This window comes from Lactuca sativa, chromosome 4, assembly GCF_002870075.4.
Source record: "Lactuca sativa cultivar Salinas chromosome 4, Lsat_Salinas_v11, whole genome shotgun sequence".
Classification (NCBI taxonomy): Eukaryota; Viridiplantae; Streptophyta; class Magnoliopsida; order Asterales; family Asteraceae; genus Lactuca; species Lactuca sativa.
Window position 1 is genome coordinate 28,731,279 of NC_056626.2, and position 20,228 is coordinate 28,751,506.

The window sequence follows — 20,228 nt, forward strand, 5'->3', positions numbered from 1 at the left end:
TAGAAAATCTTCATTATTTAAATCACTATTTGTGAAGTGCATACCAATTATATGTAATCAAAACAGGATAGGCCTTCGAATAAGTGACCTTAACTCCAAATTCACAAGGAATAGGGGTAAAGCAAAATTTTCACAGATTCTAAGTCTATAACATCCTAGTTACATATATCCTTAGTGTATCCACTTAGCAACTATCAACTTAGTAATGAAGATCCTTTTTAGTTCTCATGTATAAAGTACTTATAGTAACACCAAATACCCCTATAGTATTTTAATTTTATGTTCTATTGTTCTCATTATGGTATTGTTGGTAAGATTTTAGACTTGTTGCAACCTCACAACTACACTTAGGCACATGCTAGTCAACCCTCGGATAATATAGTTGATCAGGCTATATCTTCCCAGTTTTGACTATATGTCTCTAAGTCTACTTGTGCTGCCCAACAATCGTAATTCTTTTGTACTGTCCTAATGACACTGATCTTAGTATGAATGTAGGCATGTATACTTAATTAAATATTATATTATTTAAAGTATAAACTCTTGGTCAAAGTATTTTTAATCCCATTCTATTTATAGTCTTCTGTATATCTTTTATGGGTTGATATACTTAATTCACTATAAACAATGCTCTGATACCAATCTGTCACACCCCAAAACCATGAACGGCGGAAACGTTCTGGGGCGGAGGACGTCATGTACAGTATCACAGCAATGAATAGTAGTAAACAAGCAACAACATCATCCATTGCATTAATAATATAATTTTAATACAAGTGTGTTCTGTCAAATTCTAATAGACACTAAAGTATAATTCAAAATGAAAGATGAGTCCTGAACGAGCTCCATTTTCTCTAAACCTTGCATCGGTACCTGTCTACTGTTAACCTGAGGATACAAGTTATTTTGAAAGAGAGTATCAACTTTAAAGCTGGTGAGATCATAAGTATTTTAGTGTCTGAATTTGTATGTAAGTATTTGTACGTATATGAAATGTAAGTATGTAAAAGTTTTGAACCTCCTAGAAAACCCTATGTTTCCTACTAAATGTATCCTTCTACCAAGGCATCTAGTATCTGTGTGTGTCTCTTGTAAGAGTGTGTATTTTCCCAAATCCGACTATCATTAACCAAAAATATAGCTTCTACATTACCGTGCATCGTGTGAATGTTCACGAAGTGAATGTAATGGGAAAATGAAATAGTACTATGGTGTAGTATCAAATAACTACAACCGTACTAACTACCTTAAATCTATTGTAATTTAAAGTAACATGTGATCGACCTGTATCCTGCTATCGACTCTAGTAAAACGACGATGTAAGACGCTGTAAGAAATGACATTTGGCACCGTAGACTTGCAAGTCCCACTATAGCGAGCAGCAAGGTGTAGGATAGTCAATCCAGTATAGATCTATACGCAAACTCATACGCTCCCCAATTAAGGAGATTCTGGATACAAAACGGTCATGGCAGGTAGTGCCATGCCCCGTTTAACGGTTCAAATAACTGCATGAATGTATATGTAATGAATGTGCTAACTGTAAAGTGTGTTCTTTCTCTATATAGCATGTATAGTAATGTACTGTAATGTTCTGTGTGTGCTAGCTGTAATGTGTGTTCTCTCTCTATCTAGCATGTATAGTTATGTACAGTAATGCTTTACGTGTGCTAGTTGTAATGTGTGTTCTCTCTCTATCTAGCATGTATAGTAATGTACTGTAATGTTCTGCGTGTGCTAGCTGTAATGTGTGTTCTCTCTCTATCTAGCATGTATAGACTCATGAATGAACTAACTCATGGTGTGATTCGCGTTCTAGTAATAGTATTAGTATCTTCCCAAACTACCCATATGGTAGCTTACTTGTAATGTAACTGGTACGTATGAACATGAAAGTATACCCTTGCTACCCAAGGGTATTGAATTAACTGATAAAAAATTTATGTCAGTATATGTATACATAATATACAACTAATATTTAGACGACCTTCGGACGGATAACCGATGCCCTAACGCCACATCCCAACGAGGAAAAGGAGGTAAAGCGAGCTAGTCTTCCTAAGTCCTTTAAACATTACTTATATAACTATACATATATAGACATGAAATTGACAATATAAAATTATAAAAGAAGTTTTGTAAAACCTTTGAAAAGTTTTATAACTAGGAAAAGATGACTTGATGTCAGTTTGCAAAACGATTTGAAAACAGTTTGTTTGATAAGAACAGTGTAAAGTATAAGGAAACATTTGTTTTGAATCACAACTGTAACAGGGTTTGAAAAGATACACTTAGTATGTAAGACAGTCTAACAAAGAGTTTTAAATGAGTAAAAATGTTTTGGAAAACCATTTGAAGTAATCTGTTTGGTAAAACAGCTAAAAGAGTAGTAATTCCATTTGTATGCTGTTTATTAATCACATGTGATTGATATAATAACTAGCATGATTCAACTTGTATCCCCCCATAAAAGCATTTAAAAATATTAAAATATTGATTAAGGGGGTATGAACTCACCTGTAGCAAGTGGTTTGGATGTATTGACTGCCGTAGGATGCTAAGTGCCAAGTGAAGACTTGTACACACACAAGGATCCTAGTTAACATATAGTAGTACATATATGTATCCAATTAGCCTTTAAACAACTAATTAACAAAGTTAAGACATCCTAAGACATGTTAAACACTTTATACAAGTGTTATAAGTGCTAAGGATTGCATCTAAGTGTTGTAGGACAAAGCTATTGAGCTTAGGGTTCAAGGGAACCCCTAATATGAGTTTACTCCCTAAAGACCATATCCCATTGAGTTTACGGTCGTAAACCCTTGAGTTTACGGCCATAATCTCATAACCTTTTGACCATTTGTTGGTTTGAAGTCTTCTAAGTCATTTCAAGCATTCCCACTTCATGTTTAAGCCTTAGGAAACGTTTGTGGCATTAATACACTCCTAAAATGGAGTTTACGGCCCAAGGACCATTTCTCCATGTGTTTGCTTCTGTAAAATCCTATGGACCATGGTATTTTGATGTTTTCAAGTCCAAAACACTTCAAGGTAAAAGTCTAGGCTAAATTCTAGGCATAAGGAAGGAATATGGGTCATTTATACACACTTTGGGGTGTTTACGGTTTTGGGAGATCCCCAAACCGTAAACCCATATACAAGGGGGTCTTATGGTGTTTTTCATGTGCTAAAACCATCAGGGAAGGGTTCCATACTAGTTTCTAAGCATAAGGGAAGAGTTGGGAGAACTTTGGCACCCAAAATAGAGTTTACGGTCCAAGAAGATCTTGGGCCGTAAACTCCTTCTGCTTGTGACTCTTGAGTGATTTAATGATATCTAAACATGTAGTAAGCTTTAAAACACTCTAGGGTAGAAGTACTTACAATCTGGGATTGAAGATGGAAGATCCTTGGGTGAGAATCGGGTTTTTCTCTAGTTGAAAATGGAACAAATGACTAATAATGGCTAAGTGTCATATATATAGTCCATGGAGTTTTTGGTCCAAAAATATTATTTGAGCCGTAAACTCCAAACTCTTGGAGTTTTGAAACTTTTAAGATGCACAAAATACTCTAGGGCATCCTCTCTCCTGATAACTCCTAAAGTGTTAATCCTAATATACTCAAACTTATTCCAAAAAAGTCTGAAAATTAACAGCAACTGTTCTGACTTGTATTTACTTGATATGTTCGTACAGAATAGAAATTTCGGGTTGTCACACTCCGGTCCTAACTCTATGGACCTTCCGGTCCTAACTCTGTAACCTCTAAATAATACATATCATAAATCACATAGAAATAATTCAGTATATCACAGTACATAAATAACATATAAGATACTCTGTCACACAACTCTGATTACCACTCTAGGTATGTATAGTGAGAAGACTCACATGACAAGCAGCAAGTAAATAACCTCGCATCCAAATCTCGAGCTAGCCTCCGCCTAACATAAGGGATGAATATCTCTAATTAATACTCTTTTACACGACACAAATAATTGAGGGTTATTCTTTCTCTCTCTAACTCTTGAATTGGGTAAAAGACCATTTTACCCATCCATGGTCTTCATTACTCATGTTGACCAACCCCAGAGTCAACAGAAGTCAAACTCGAGTCAACAGTCCATGTTTGACCTGACTCGTCGAGTGCACTCATGCAACTCGTCAAGTCCACTCATATCCTCAAAAGTCTCGTGAAGGTCCAGCTCTGCTCGTCGAGTTGACCTCCAACTCGCCGAGCCATCGCACGATTCAACTATTCGGGACAAACCCTAACCAACTCGGCGAGTTCATTCAGACCCAAAGCTCAATAAGATGATTTAAAACAAATCTATCACTCCAAACACTAGATCTGTCATCTCAAGGATCAATAGTCACGTAAAGCTTCAATCTTTACGTTCATGCATGATGTTATTGCTCCAAAAATGCTAATGCATGCCCTTTATGAGTGATTCATCCCAAAAACCCTCCTATGGATGAATAAAGTTGGGACACCTAGACTCTAAGGACCTCACAAGGTCCAGATATGAGGTCTAGACTCTTTGATAACTCATGCTACTCAAAAACCCAAACAAAAGATGGCAAAAGCCTTAAAACTCCATAGATATGAGATCTATCTGAAATAAGAAGAAAGGTGAAGACTTCATACCTTCCTCAGGAGTTCTAGACAGGAGATCACTGGATCCAACAGCCTCACCTCTAGCTCCTTGCTTGATAACCTCATCCTCTTCCTCAAATGATGCACAAGAACCACAATATGATATTCTCTCTCACTCTCTAGCTTAAATAACAATTAGGGTTTACTCTAAGGGGTGTAGGGTAACTGATGAGGCGGAAATGGGGGCATAAGTTCCCTTATATATATATACCAAACCCAGGAAATTAGGGTTTCTTTGCCCAACACCAACTCGGCGAGTCTGCCTCCCGACTCGTCGAGTCCATTCATTAAATCCCACACGACAACTCGACCCTACTCGGCGAGTTGGACTCCCAACTCGTCGAGTCACTCCATAAACCTCGAAAATTCAACCGTACGACAACCTACCTGAAATTACGTATGTTACAATTCTCCCCCACTTGAATTAGATTTCGCCCTCGAAATCGCTCCCTAACCACACATAGCTTGAAACCTATAACCCGAAAAGCACCACTGAAAAGATCTCATACCAAACCCGATATCCTTCTCCATGGACACCTGAATCCAAATAGGAACTCCTAAATCCGGAACAAAACTGACCCCTCTGCCGCTAAGATTGATGGGTTTTAGCCATAAGAACTTTCCTATGTGCGCATGCAAAACCCTAATGCTTGGATCTAGGCTTTCTAATTAAACATGCTTTGAATCCTAGACTTCTAACGACTAATTAGGTATAAGAACAATACAAAATCAGATCTAGAAGTTTACCTTTGAATCTCTTGTTTGATCTTGTTGTCTTGGAGCTCTAGAGTCACAATTGTCACTCCTCTAATGGCTTACAAACACCAACTAGCAAGGAGGATGATTTGAGAGAGAGGAGAGGGGAGAAATTCGGCCAGGGTTTTCTTCCTTTAGAAGAGATGCCGACCCCCTTAGCTCTAGGGGTCTATTTATACTTGTAGACTCCTTAAGGGTTTCACCTTAAACCCTAGTTGGATAATCTTTCCTTAAAGCAACCCATATCCTTACCATAGATAACCTTTGGACGATTTTGAGCTATCCTTAGCTTCTAGAATTCGTCCAACCTCTATCCACAAAGGATTTACAGTCTAAAGTGTAACTATCAAACAATTGACAATTTATACCCTCTTATTTAATTAATCTCTTTAAGTCACCAAATTAATACTAATTAATTTCTGACTTATATTAATCAAATAACAATATTATTATTACTTATATTATTCTCATAATATATTAATAATATTTATTCTCTCATAATAAATCATCCTGTCAAGTTGCTATGGTGAAGGCAACCCAAAAGGACCATGCACAACCGGGTCAAATACTTGTCTAATATAATTGCAGCCTTAGACACTATTCCAACAGTCTCCCACTTGGATAAGTCTAATAACTATATGCACAAGTACAATCCGATTCGCAATCATAGCTCTCAAAGATGCTGTCAAACTCTGATCTAATCAATCTTGTCCTTTAGATAAGGGATCGTACAGTCCTCTGATAGATATCATGCTGACAATTCTATGGAATGATTAGTCAAGCATTTAGGTTTCTCGATCTCCGATTTATTTGACATAGAACTTAATCGAACACATCAATTCAGTTTGACTTCTTAGACGTTCCGAAAGAGTTTGAGTTCAACCCCAGTTTTATGGTTTTCATATTACTACCGAAGGGGACACATATATTAGTGATGGTACACTAATAAATCCAGATGAACCTAATAGCTATAAGGAAGCCATGACAGGCCCGAAGTCTGCAAAATGGAAGGAGGCAATGGACAGCGAGATCCAGTCCATGTATGACAACCAAGTTTGGAATTTGGTTGATAATGTGCCCGGACGTAAGACCGTTGGGTGCAAATGGATCTTCAATAAGAAGACCGACGTGGATGGAAACGTACACACATATAAGGCGCGATTGGTTGCGAAGGGCTTTACTCAAACTCCCGGAGTTGACTATGATGAGACCTTCTCACTAGTTGCGAAGATAAAATCTATTAGAGTAATGCTAGCAATTGCCGCATTTCATGATTATGAGATTTGGCAAATGGATGTCAAAACAGCTTTCCTTAATGGAAAGTTGGCTGAGGATGTTTACATGGCTCAGCCAGAGGGTTTTGTTGATCCAAAGCATCCGAATAGAGTGTGTAAGCTTGAGAAGTCCATTTATGGACTTAAGCAAGCGTCTCGCAGATGGAATCTTTGCTTCGATGAGAAAGTCAAAGAGTTTGGATTTGTACGAAGCGAAGATGAATCATGTGTATATGTCAAAGCCAGTGGGAGTATAGTAAGCTTCCTCGTTTTGTATGTCGACGATATACTACTCATAGGAAACGACGTCCCGACACTGCAGGAGGTTAAGTCCTGGCTCGGGAAGTGCTTCGCTATGAAGGACCTCGGAGAGGCTTCCTATATTCTGGGAATAAGGATAGTGAGAGAACGAAGTAAGAGATTAATAGGACTTAGTCAGAACACTTACTTAGATAAAGTACTGAAACATTTTAGTATGGAAAACTCAAAGAAGGGAGAATTACCGATACAAAGTAATGCCAAGTCGAGTAAGACTCAAAGTCCGAGTACCGAAGCTGAAATAGCATAAATGAGCCGAGTTCCATACGCTTCCGCAGTTGGCTCAATCATGTACGCTATGACTTGTACTCGCCCTGATGTAGCCTTTTCTTTGAGCATGGTTAGCAGATATCAAGGGAACCCTGGCAGAGCCCATTGGATTGCAGTCAAGAATATCCTTAAGTACCTTTGGAGGACGAAGGAATGGTTTTTAGTCCTTGGAGGGAGTGATGACTTGAAGGTGCGAGGGTATAATGACGCCAGTTTTCAGACCGACAGGGACAACTACCGTTCCCAGTCGGGCTGGGTCTTTACCCTGAATGGAGGAGCAGTGACTTGGAAAAGTTCCAAGCAGGAAACCGTAGCTGATTCAACGTGCAAATCAGAGTACATTGCAGCGAGCGAAGCGTCGAAGGAGGCAATATGGTTGAAGAACTTCATTGGTGATCTTGGAGTTGTACCTACCATAAAGGAGCCCATGGAGATTTTCTGTGATAATGAAGGAGCGGTTGCCTTGACCAAGGAACCAAGGGATCATGGTAGATCTAGACATATCGACAGAAAATATCACTTTATTAGACATCGAGTAAAAGAAGGACAACTCGTGGTAAAGAGGATATCATCAGAAGATAACCCAGCAGATCCGCTTACGAAGGGACTGAGCAGGGTTAAGCACTTGCAGCATGCTAGGAGTATTGGGCTGAAGGATGATATTAGTATAGATTAGATAGTATTAGAAACGTGTAATAGATAAATGTAATTAACATTTGATGACTAAATAAAAGAGTATTATTTATGAGTAATGTTACTGTCTTATGTTGGTTGTTTAACTATTGTTTCACTTTGCATGTTTTGACTTCCAGAATAATTGAGTTTATTAAGAATAATCGAATTATTCAAATTTTCCACAATCGTTCATATGTTGGAAGTAGGTATGAATGAAGATTGTCATGAATTGGTGTGTAGATTGTCTAAATGGTATTAGACATAGCAAATTTTTGCTGCAACGTTCATGAGTGCTTATGAACTAGTTTTGAGCATTGGAACAAGCCCGCGCTTGCTGGAATCACCTTATGGAATGTGATAAAAAGGGTGATCGCAAGGCGATAATATCATATGGTCTTAAAACCTAGATATATGGTTTGTTATTTGTTAATTGGTTGTACATTGATAATGCGAAACCGCATCAGTAACTTGATGTTATAAAACGCATTGTTGTATATAGTTGATCAATGAATAAGTAAATGCATATAAGTCGAAGTTTATCTGTTACTTTTATCCTAAGAGGGTAAAACCGATATCTCGGTCGCTCGATGATTTGATTTGACTTATGTGCCGGGCCCGGTCAGAACAAAATTGATGTGTTCGATTAAGTTCTATGTCAAATAAATCTGATATCGAGAAACCAAATGCTAGACAATTGGTTCCATGTAAATGTCTGCATGATATCTAAACAGAGGACTGTACAATCCCTTATCTAAAGGACAAGATTGATAAGATCAGAGTTTGACAACGTCTTTGAGAGCTACGATTGCCAATCGGATTATACTTGTATATAGTTACTAGACTTATCCAAGTGGGAGACTGTTGGAATAGTGTCTAAGGCTGCAACTATATTAGGAAAGTATTTGACCCGATTGAGCATGGTCCTTTTGGGTTGCCTTCACTATAGCAACTTGACAGGATGATTTATAATGAGAGAAGAAATATTATTAATATATTATGAGAATAATATAAGGAATAATAATATTATTATTTGATTAATATAATGTCACACCCCCGAACCAGACGGCGGAAACGTCCGGGGGCTGTCGTGACTCAATTGAATACCATAACATTGAATATATATGAAACATAACAACATTCGTCACCATGCATTAGTATTGTACAACCAGTAGAGTTTACATGAAATACATTGTTTAAACATTACATTCCACCATAAATTATTCGATTCGTACATAAGTAAACTGCAAGCCATCACTGAATAAGATTTCCTTTGATTCACTGGTTCCCTGAGAATACAAGTATTTTGAAAAACGTCAACATATGAAATGTTGGTGAGTTCATAAGTTGTATTTAAAAAAAAAAACAATGTTTCGTGTCGTTTGAAAACCGCCAGAAAATCCGATATTTTCTGAAAATAGTATAGTCAAAAAGGTGTGAAGATCCATAAGTATGCTTGTTTGTTTTCTATACTTGTAAAATATTGTTTGTTGAAATCGTATGTATTCTGAAATTGTATGTATTGAAAACCCTAGGAAAACCCGATGTTTTCCTAATTCTTTGAATTCCATGAAATTTCTTGAAACCATTGCAATACATGAAGTTATAATTCCAGACGACATTGGATTATTTTTGAGCATGATTATCCGCTACAAACACGCGTTACACAAACGACTAGTCTATAGCAATACTAACGATCCCGAAGGCGTCGTCCGTACTAATCACGTTATCCAACCGTCCTGTAGTCCCACATCCGAAGAGAAGGAGGACACGAAGGCCTCGACGACTCCATTAGCCGGTTGGGGATAAAAAGGTACGAGGGGTCCCAGACCCGCCTCGCAAAAAGGCAGACTCTACTAGCGACACTAAAGGACCCTTGGGGACCAGTAGTCTACAGCCATTGAAAGTCCGGTTACGTCGTGTCGGATTGGTAAAACCCAACACTTCGTAAGATGAAGTCTTTGGGCCTTAAGATCAGGTCGTCGGGCTAGCTAGGCTCAACGAACAAGATTTTACACTTGTGGGGCCCAAAGATAGTGCGTAGACGTCTGTGCACATGTATAATGAATTCCGAATCGTTATTTGTATGAATCATAGTATTGTAGTATCATAGTATCGTTGTGTTAGTGGTTTCGGATTTTTATTGGTTCGAGACCGAACCAATTCGTTTAACAACGACTTTTGGTGTTGTAGTGTATTGTATTTTGTCGATAGTTGTAGTACCATTACTTGGTCAAATTGTATGTATTGAATTAGTCATGAAAATTTTCTGTTTTCAGCCCCTCCTTGTTTGTAAAATTTACTTTTTCAACCCTTTATTTAAAATATTTTCCGGTTTGGTCCTTAAATCAATTTTCTTGACATTTTAACACCAAAAATTATTGAAATAAACCTTTTCCAGCATATTTTTCATAGAAAACAGCTTAAGTCCCTGAAATTTCAGTTTTCTCGGTTAATACCCTTCTTTTTGCAATTTTGTCAATTTTGGCCCAAATTGTAAAATTTTTGCAACTTTGGTCCTTTTTAAATTTAAAAATCATTTTAAACCTTTGAAAAGGACTTGGATCACTTATGGTCCACTGTTTTACAGAAAATCACAGTTTTGGCCTTCCAAAACAGAAAAATTCGCATAATGGGCCTCATTGGGCCGAAATTTTCATTTTTAGCCCATTAAGCTTGAAATTCATGTTTTTAATCCTCTAATTGAGTATAATTCCAGAAATAGTTTTATGGGAACTGTTTTGGCACACTTCATCCATCAGAATCTGTGAAATGTCAATTTGGGCCCTTAATTTTGTATTTTTCACATTTTTGGCCCAAAATTTGTGTTTTTAGCTTAAAGAAAATTGTTACTAAACCATTTAGCTATCTTTCTTGAAACACTTTGTATGTAGAAATACATTTCATGCTAAAATCATATAACATAAGTTATATCTCGGTTTTGAGGAGTTTTATGGCTAGATCCAACATTAAAACACATAAAAGCATACATATAAGCATGGAAATCATACAAGGCATATAAACACATATAGATCTACACTTTCACTTGTATTCCCCCCCCACAAAACTCATAAAAACAGAAAATAGGGGGTATGAAGCTCATCTTGGGTGTTGATTCGGTTTTTGAAGAAAGATTGGAAGAGATGAAGTGATTTTTGGCCTTTGTACTCCTTGATGAAATTTTCGAGTTTATGGGGTTTCTAGAGTGCAAGATCATGATTTTTGCATGGATTAGGAAGAGATTTTTGGTAAATAAGGAATACAAGTCATAGATCCAAGCAAAACCTTACCTTAGATGATGATTTTGTGGAAGAACTTCCTTGAATGCTTCCTAATTTTTGAGATTTTGGATGGAGAAGAGGAAGAAGTCTTGAGTGAATTTTAGAGAGAGTTTGTGAGTGTTTTGTGTGTGTGTGGTGTTGCTCTCGGCCGAGTTCAAGAAGAGAGAGGGAGATGTAGACATGAAGTGATGTGCATGGATACATGGAATGGATTTGCATGGAGATCCACAAGACAATAAGGAGGTGGCACACTAAGGTCAACCCTCTTCTTGGGCTTGAGCTTTTGGGCCGAGAATAATGGAGGAAATGAGGGTGTTTGGGCCTTAAATACTTAAGCCCAATTCTCATGGTTAAGTTGAGTGATTTTTGGTCCATTTAAATTTAAATGTGATTTTTATGACTTGTTAGGGTCAAATTAGGTTAATTATGGTTCATAGTCATTAATTTATTTCATTCTAGGTCCAACATGGCTCACAATATTGAAATAAATAGATGTGAGTCCAATTAGAGCCCAATTAGGGTTCTAAGCCCATGATAGTCCAATTGGAAGCTTATTGGTCCACTTGGATCCAATAAGGAAGTTCTAGTCCAAAATAGACTTAACAAGAACTTCTAGGGTTTTCCAATTGTTTGATGACTACTTGTGGTACTTGTATAATGTATTTGATTGAAGTTTTTGATTCACATTAACTTGAATGTTTAGATTACATGACACAAAATTTCCAGTTGTGACATATAAGTCATAAATTAATTAGGAATTAATTTGGTGACTTAAAGAGATTAATTGAATAAAGGGGTATAAACTGTCAATTGAATGATAGTTGTATTTTGGGCTATAATCCCATAAGGATAAAGGGGGACGGTTTTGAGGGCTTTGGATAGACCTTAAAATCATCCAAGGCTTATCATTAGGGTATTGGATTGTTTAGGGCCTAAGTTATCCAATTAGGGTTTTAAGGGTGAAACCCTAGGAGCCTTACAAGTAAAAATAGACCCAAGGGGTTGATGAAATCGGCACTCTTGCCTTTGGAAGAACCCTGGCCGATTTCTAGCTCCTCTCTCATCTCTCTATAATCATCCTCTTGCTAGTTGGTGTTTGTAAGCCATTAGAGGAGTGACAATTGTGACTTTAAAGCTCCAAGGACAAGAAGATTCAAGCAAGTGATTCAAGGTAATCTTTCAAATCTGATTTCTTATGTTATTATACTCTAATAGTCATTAGAAGTCTTGGATTCAATGCATGTTCAATTAGAGAAACCTAGATCCAAGCATTAGGGTTTGTATGTGCACATAGGAATGTTCATATGGCTAAAACCCATCACAAACAACTATAATTCTTCTTTGTTGATCTCTTGGAAGCAAGCACCACAAATGTCGTGCCTCTAATGGAATCACACTCAAACTAGCAAGAAAATGAATTAGGAGAGAGGAGAGAATTTTGTCAAAGGCTTGTGGAGGGAAGGCATGGACGAAATCAAGGACTAGGGGACTCCATATATAGTTGAGAAAACTTGATGCCAAAATAGGGTTTAAGAGATATGCCCTAGATCCCTTGCTTGGTGACCAAGCAGCCCAATCCCTTTGTCCAAGGGGCCTTGGACGAAATCTCCTAGGGTTTCAATAGAGATTTTCGTCCACCTCTTTTCTTTTTTCAGATCTATTGTATATCCAGTTCAACAATATCATCAATTTTTTATGGATTTAGTACTTTACTAATGCTTGGAACAAATCCTTAAGCTAAACAACTGATGAAAATCGCATTTCATCAAAATTCACATCACACGATTCAATTACGATGTGAACCGGCACCGAATCATTAGGTTCCATTATATAGAACCTATAAGTCTTAGAATGCTCAACATATTCAATAAAGATGAAATTAATCCCACGTTCACCCAAAGTATTTCTTTTGGGTTCAATTAACTTGATAACAACTCTACAGCCCAAAATTCGAAAAATACATCAAATTTTGGAGTCTTCTTGAACCAAAGTTCATATGAGGCTGTTTTGTTTCTTTTATTCGGGACTCGATTCAAAACATAGTTAGATGTTAACATAGCCTCTCCCCAAAATCCTCCACTCAAACCCAAGTAAGAGAGCACCGAAACAAAGCCAAGTCCGACTGACCTTATATCTCTCTTATGCAAATAAATTAAATAAGGGTCGAGCTACTTATTGGTGTCAGAACAAGGAATTGGGCTAAGACAATAGATATGCCAGTACCAACTAGCATTGATGTACCTCCGGCCAATCAAGTATTAATGACAAAACGACAACAATACGTACGATAAAAGCTACATGAACATAAGTAAAGGCTGGACGTACATTCTCACGACTAGCACACGTAACCACAACAAACTCACCCAGGTATAAATAGCATAATCTACAATCTACTAAGGTATGACTTCCCTGTAATCTCATACTTAATACACTCGTACGTATTCATATCAACTTATCTTCCTCACGAACTAAATTAACCGTATAAATGATCTTTTGTGTTGCTTCAATGGTCATTCAACCGACATTATCGAGCACCATTTCAGAATTGACCTATCTCTCAACGACCCTAATCCCATAACAATCGTATCTATGTATGTGTGTGCATTTTTCAATATGAATTGGATTTTTTTTTCTTTTAAGATTTTAATCCATAAAAGCTATGTAGAGAAAAAGATGGGTTGACCTTCCCGTTATTATCCTGTATTCCTGTTCCTTCATGCCTCCCCCGGTTGTCTATTCAAAAACAAAATAAGGAAACCCTAACTTTCTCTCTCTCCCTATTTATTTGCTTATAAATACCCGTTTTAAATCCTTCAGATCTCTTCTGGGCGTTACCGCTTTTGAAATTTATAAAAAAGTTTGGGTTGGGAAAAGGGACCCCAATTTCAATTTCAATTTCAATTTCATTTCAAATTTCAAAGAGAAAGGTTTATTTAATCCATATCAAAAGTTTCCAAGCTTGTATGTGTACAGATTGAAACCCGGGTTCGTTTGGAAGATTTAAGATGGAGAGATCTTCTGCGTTTGTGAACTGGGAAGAAGTTTTTTCGACAAATCATAGAGGAAGAAGGGAGGTACGATATTATTTGAAACGCCGGGATGGGACTTCCGATTTGGCAGTTGTCGGCAAAGAGAAGAAATTAGCCTCCAAAACGAAGACGTCTTCGTCTTCTCTCTATCGGTATCGATACGCAATTCGTGACAAATCGTTATTTCCGTCGTATGATATACCTTTTGAAAATTCTCCCAAGCTCAGATCCCGGCGACAGGTTATTGATTGGTTGAGCTCTCTTGTTACAGGTATGTAATAACATAACTCATTTCCCTTCTCAAAATTTCAAATTTCTTTCTTTCTTATTGGTTTTCTGTTTCTGTTTGTGCGAAATTGAAAGCTTTCTTTATTTTATTTAGATGTATGCTGCGTTCGATGTTGTAGTTTCGTTATCTCAATATAATTTTCGTTGAAACTCTTCCTTATCGAATTTCATTGCCTTAGGGTTTTGTAATTTTTCTTATCAATAGAAGTTGGTCTGGAATTGGATTGTTTTCTCCCCAATTCTCTGCTTTTCATGGGTTTCTTCTACTCACCCTTTTTATAGAATTCATTTTTAGAGCTTCTCAAGAGCTTTTTTCTCTTGAAGTTGGATTTTTGTTTCTTAGCAATAGAACCCCTCTAAAAGGGCGTACCAAATCTAGTTTTTGAAAAGGTGTAAAATTGCAACTCGGAGCAAAAAATTCTGTAGAAACGAAATTTTATATAACTCAAGATGTATATGTATCCAATTTGATTACAATTTTCTTTTTTGGGCGAAAGTCGCTGTTTCCATGTTGTGTTTTTTTCCATGGAAAACTGACAATGATCTGGGCTGCAGGAAATATTAAATCAAATTCCAAGAGCTGGTTGAGAGCCTCGGAATTCCTGAGCCCTGATTACTAGGTTAAGATCTACTCTTGGTCAACTTAAATTTATTTGCGTTGACTCGAACACACACACACACACTGACACACTTGCCTTCTGTTTTCAATAATTTATTCCCAATTTAACCTAATTCAACATGCATCCATCTTACATCTTTCTACCTTCTTGTGAAACCATCTCACTTTTGTGTTTCATTTTCTTTCTTTCTTTCTTGTATTACATGTCTGTAATTTCTTTAATCCCAATATTAATATTTTATTTTCTTAAATGTTTTTAGATGGCTCTTTTTCATATCCACCAAAACCCATAGATGTTGTTCTTGGAGCAGGAGATACCTTGAGGTTGAAATTAGAAAACTTTCAGGTATTACATCCGTTTCATATCCTTTTAATACATAAAGTTTATACTTTATAATAATATAATACACTAGCATTCTTATACTTATGAATTTCTATTCTCTCAGGATCTTCATCTGCATAAAAAAATCCATCAAACTACAGAGCTTCTATGGGTCGGATCTTGGACATGCAAGAAAAAGAGGAAACACTATGAAGCTTACACACGAAGTGGTGTTAAAATCTCAGTAAGAACTCTTCTTTTTCTCTTTCTTATAATCGAAAAAACTCAAGATTCTAATTAGTTATTAACATATTGTTTTATGGGTTTGTAGGTTCATGATTTTGTGTATGTATTAGCTGAAGAAAACAAACGACTTGTTGCATATTTAGAAGATTTATATGAAGATTCAAGAGGAAACAAGGTGGCTGTAGTTCGATGGTTTCACAAAGTAGATGAAGTTGTTCTTGATTCACCTCACACTACTTATAATAATCACAAAGAGATTTTCTTTTCACTTTGTATTCAAGATCTCAGCATCGAATGCATAGATGGAATTGCATCTGTCCTCAGCCCTCAACACTATGAAAATTTCCTCAAACTCAATGCTCTGAATTTGAATTTATTATACCCAAAGTTGGATCCATTTGTATGCCAAAATCAGTTTGAAGATGAAGGAATCAAGCCCTTTGACATAACAAAAGTCAAAGGGTATTGGAACCAAAACATACATAAACTCATGTCTTTGATTCATAACAATCATGTTCATCCCAAAAAGTCGAGAAGTAGTGATGCTGACGTGGCAGTTGATGTGGATGGGATCAGACCTAAAAAGAGACTTAGGAGATTAATGGAAACAGAATATGAGTACAAAATAGGGTCTGAAGTAGAAGTGTTATCTCAAGATAGTGGGATTAGAGGTGTTTGGTTTAAAGGTGTAGTTATCAAGAAACACAATGAGAAGATTAAAGTGAAGTATCAAGATATAAAGGATGCAGGGGATGAGTCTAAAAATCTTGAGGTGAGTTTTAATTTATGTTATTTTTAATTATCTTTTATAAAAATGTAAGCTTTTTCATTAAAGATGATTTTGTTAATGATGTAGGAATGGATTTTGTCATCAAGAGTTGGTGTTGATGATGAATTTGGGATGAGATTGAGTGGAAGAATGACAATTAGGCCCTCAAGATTGTTGAAAAAGAGTGATGTTTTGGTGGATGTTGATGTTGGTTGTGTGGTGGATGCGTGGTGGAATGATGGGTGGTGGGAAGGGATTGTGGTTGATAAAGAATTGGAGGGTAAAAATGGAAATGGAAATAGAATCCATGTTTATTTTCCATGGGAGAAGAAAAGATTGATTTTTGGGTGTAATGATTTGAGATATTCTAAAGAATGGTTTAAAGGGGAGTGGAAAGAATTGAAGAACAGATTCGATCTTGTTGGTTTGATTTCTTGTGATTCTGAAACTAAATCACATGATAAAAATGTGTTATTATCATCCAATATGGTTGTTGTTGTTGATGATGATGATGATAAAGGGCAAATTGGGGAATATGTAATTGGTGATTTGAAGTGGAATTGGTCAAGAAAGAAGAGACAAAAGAGGAAAGCATGTGAGAGATTCCAAGTTGAGAGTTTGATGACATTGAAAAAAAGAAGAAAGGATAATACTGATTGTAAATTCATATGTGATTCTTCTCTTTTTTGTCATTCAGTTGCTTCTTCCACCCCTTTAATCATGTCCAGGTGAAACAAAATTACGTTTTTGCCCTTGTGATATGTTGTACATTTGTGTCGCTTTTTGGAATCGTAGTTTTTAGGAGTAGGATTTTGTTGTTAAAAAAAGGTAAGTATCTTGATGAGTTAGTTAGAATTTAACGTAGTGAGAGCTAATTTTAATTTTCTCTTGAGGGTTTTGTGTTGTAGCAAGAATCAATCCCTGTTTTTTGTATCATGTATAAGTTGTTTTTTTTTGTTTTGTTGTAAAATAAAGGCTCTTTTTTGATGCATTTTGACCTATTTTTCTGTTGGGGACAAGATTTTGGTACCCAAATAATTGTAAGATAAACAATGTAAAAAATGTAAAAACTAACGATGTTTAAAACGTATGAAATCGAAGCTATTGAATTTGAAAAGCATTTTAAAAAAAAAGTACGACAAATTTTTACTAGTAGGGACCATATTTGTAATAATATGTAAAACTTTGGACAAAATAGTAGTTTTTTTTTTGCTTGCTAAACTGTGACTGGATGAATGGATGTAGTGGATTTTACTTTTACCCAATGTCTTTTCCGACGAACTTATTAAGTCTTTTTATTAGTTTTATTATTTAAAAATGGTTAAAATTGATGGATTTTTCTCGTTGTAAAATAAAGGCTCTCTCTTTTGATGCATTTTGACCTATTTTTCTATATACACCATGTGAATTACGTTTGCTTTGTGTGTATTTATTTTTGTTAGTTGTTCTTTAATGACGGCTTGACATTTATTGGTTTGGTTTTGATTTGATGACTTATTTAGTCTCATTACTTGTACTTCATTTATGCTTCCTCTAAAAGTCATGTGTTAGACGACATCCATCCTGGTTTACTGATTTTTATTTGATTAAATTTTTTCACATTTTACACAAATATGGCTTAATTTATGAGCCCATAAATATTATTATTATTATTATTATTATTATTATATCCATGCTTTTTGATAACTGGATAAACAGAGATTCGATTATGAGTAGATCAATAATTCAAAATATTTAGTCAAACAAATAAATAATTACAAGTTGATACAACAATCTAATAATTTTTTTATCTACTTTTTTTAATATTTTTTTATGTAGATTACAAGTTTTTACAAGAGAGTAAAATTGATCGATGTTCACCTGAAAAAATTGCTTCAATTTGTGTATCGAGCAGTTAAATTATACAAAGTTGGTTAAATTTGAGATAATCTTGTTTTATTTTGGTTTAGAGATGGTTACATGCAGGGTCCAATCTTGTTAGGAAATACAGACATTTTAACCAAAATATAGTAAATAACAAAAAGAAAATAAAAAATTAGGGGTGGTTTCAATTTTAATTACTAAATAGTGGTAAAAGATGGTATACCTCATATTTTTATAGTATTAAATAAACAAATAAAGCAACGTGAACATTGACCAACACTCCTTGGCTTTTCTTCTAGTCTCATCGTTTCCTTTTGCCAGAAAAAATAAAGCCGATTTTTAATGACACTGAAAAAATCAATGTATTGGAACAAATTAGGAAAAAAGTTTAAGTTGATTAGCTGGAAATTGGAAAAGGTCGAATTAAGCCATATCTTATTCGTCGGAATATTAAACAAGTCAAAACCAAGTTTCATCTACTCCATCGTTTTTGCTTCACGGGCTGCATTGTGTTCCCAAGTCTTTTTAAGGAGAGAGGCAAAAGGACGTCAGAAGAAAAATAAATATTGTTCCTTGGTTTTTGAATGGAAGCAAGTTCAAAGAAAAGAAAAGAAAATAATCGGACAATATTCTCTTCTAGCTTTTCTTTCAAAATGTAATCCAATACAAATAGAGTTTTGTCCTTTACCAAGTTTACCCCTTAACTTACTATAAAAAAAAATTATATAGCATTTTCAATCCCAACTAGCTGTGAGACACATATATTATACCTAGTTGATTAAAAATAATTAAATATAAAGCTTTGAACATATTTTAAAAGTAAACTTTCGAAATAAATACGATCATAATTATGAATAAGTGAGTATTCCGATCTATATTAATAAAAAAACTATTGATATATTTTAAAGAATTGTCCAGAATTACAAACTTCGAAAGAATTTTTTTTTAAAACAACACTAGATGTAAGTAGTAAATTGTTTAATTTAAATTAATTTTGTAATATGTTTTTGAAGATAAAATCAACATTATTTATGTCTATTATTAATGATTATTATGTTGTATAATAAGATATATAGTTCTAAAAATAAAAAATATATATAGACAATCAACAATGAAGATAATTTAATAATAGTACGTTAACACAAAACGATTAAAATAATTACAATATCATCAAGAAATTTTTTTTCTAAAGAAAATAAATTAAGTATATTTTCATATATTTTTGAACATTTTTTTTATACACAACACTAGTTTATAACTTTTGAGAACCACTTTTATAAAATTAATTAAATTTTCATACTAAAAACTTAAAATTATTAATCAACTGTTTTAAATAAATTATTAATTAAGAGATATATTTTTTTTAATTATATAAAACTATAATCGTTGATTTAAATAAATATATGAAATTATATCACCTTATTATATATATTTATTTTATTTTATTTTTATTCTAATGTTATTAATTTAATGTAATCAGAGTGTGAAAATTTAAATTTGAAATGAAGAATCAATTATTAATTTAATGTAATTAGAGTAGAAAATTTAAAATTTGAAATGGACAATTAATAGATTGACATGTGACATAATAAATGACATATAATATTAATGATGATTTCTAATATTGTGACACTTATCAATATGAGAATAAACTTATTCATTTATTAGAATAAGGAGATTGTAAGTTGTATTTGTAAGGTTATGTTTGAAGTACTAGTTGAAAAACTAGCTGTTAGTTGAAAAGTTAGCTGATAGTTGAAAAACTAGTTGTTAAATAAAAAGCTAGTTGATAGTTGAAAAACTAATTGATAAAAAATAACGTTTGGTAAAACTAACTGAAAACTATCTGAAATATATAA

At 34.9% G+C, this 20,228-nt stretch overlaps 1 protein-coding gene across 1 annotated transcript; it reads left to right on the forward strand.

Annotated features, from left to right (window-relative positions):
* Window positions 1-13,987: 13,987 nt before the first annotated feature.
* LOC111894419 (uncharacterized) lies at window positions 13,988-17,497 on the forward strand. The gene is made up of 5 exons (XM_023890493.3): window positions 13,988-14,533; window positions 15,430-15,515; window positions 15,616-15,735; window positions 15,823-16,509; window positions 16,594-17,497. Exons 1-5 carry the CDS (start codon window positions 14,239-14,241, stop codon window positions 17,236-17,238), a joined length of 1,833 nt encoding a protein of 610 aa, XP_023746261.1. The 5' UTR covers window positions 13,988-14,238; the 3' UTR covers window positions 17,239-17,497.
* Window positions 17,498-20,228: the final 2,731 nt, after the last annotated feature.

What these genes read in the sequence shown, in the direction of transcription:
- LOC111894419 (XM_023890493.3), top strand. Translation starts at nt 14,239, where the DNA reads ATGGAGAGATCTTCTGCGTTTGTGAACTGGGAAGAAGTTTTTTCGACA. An exon ending in GTTGAGCTCTCTTGTTACAG is followed by an intron (nt 14,534 to 15,429) that starts GTATGTAATAAC and finishes AAATGTTTTTAG; the next exon opens with ATGGCTCTTTTTCATATCCA. An exon ending in TGAAATTAGAAAACTTTCAG is followed by an intron (nt 15,516 to 15,615) that starts GTATTACATCCG and finishes CTATTCTCTCAG; the next exon opens with GATCTTCATCTGCATAAAAA.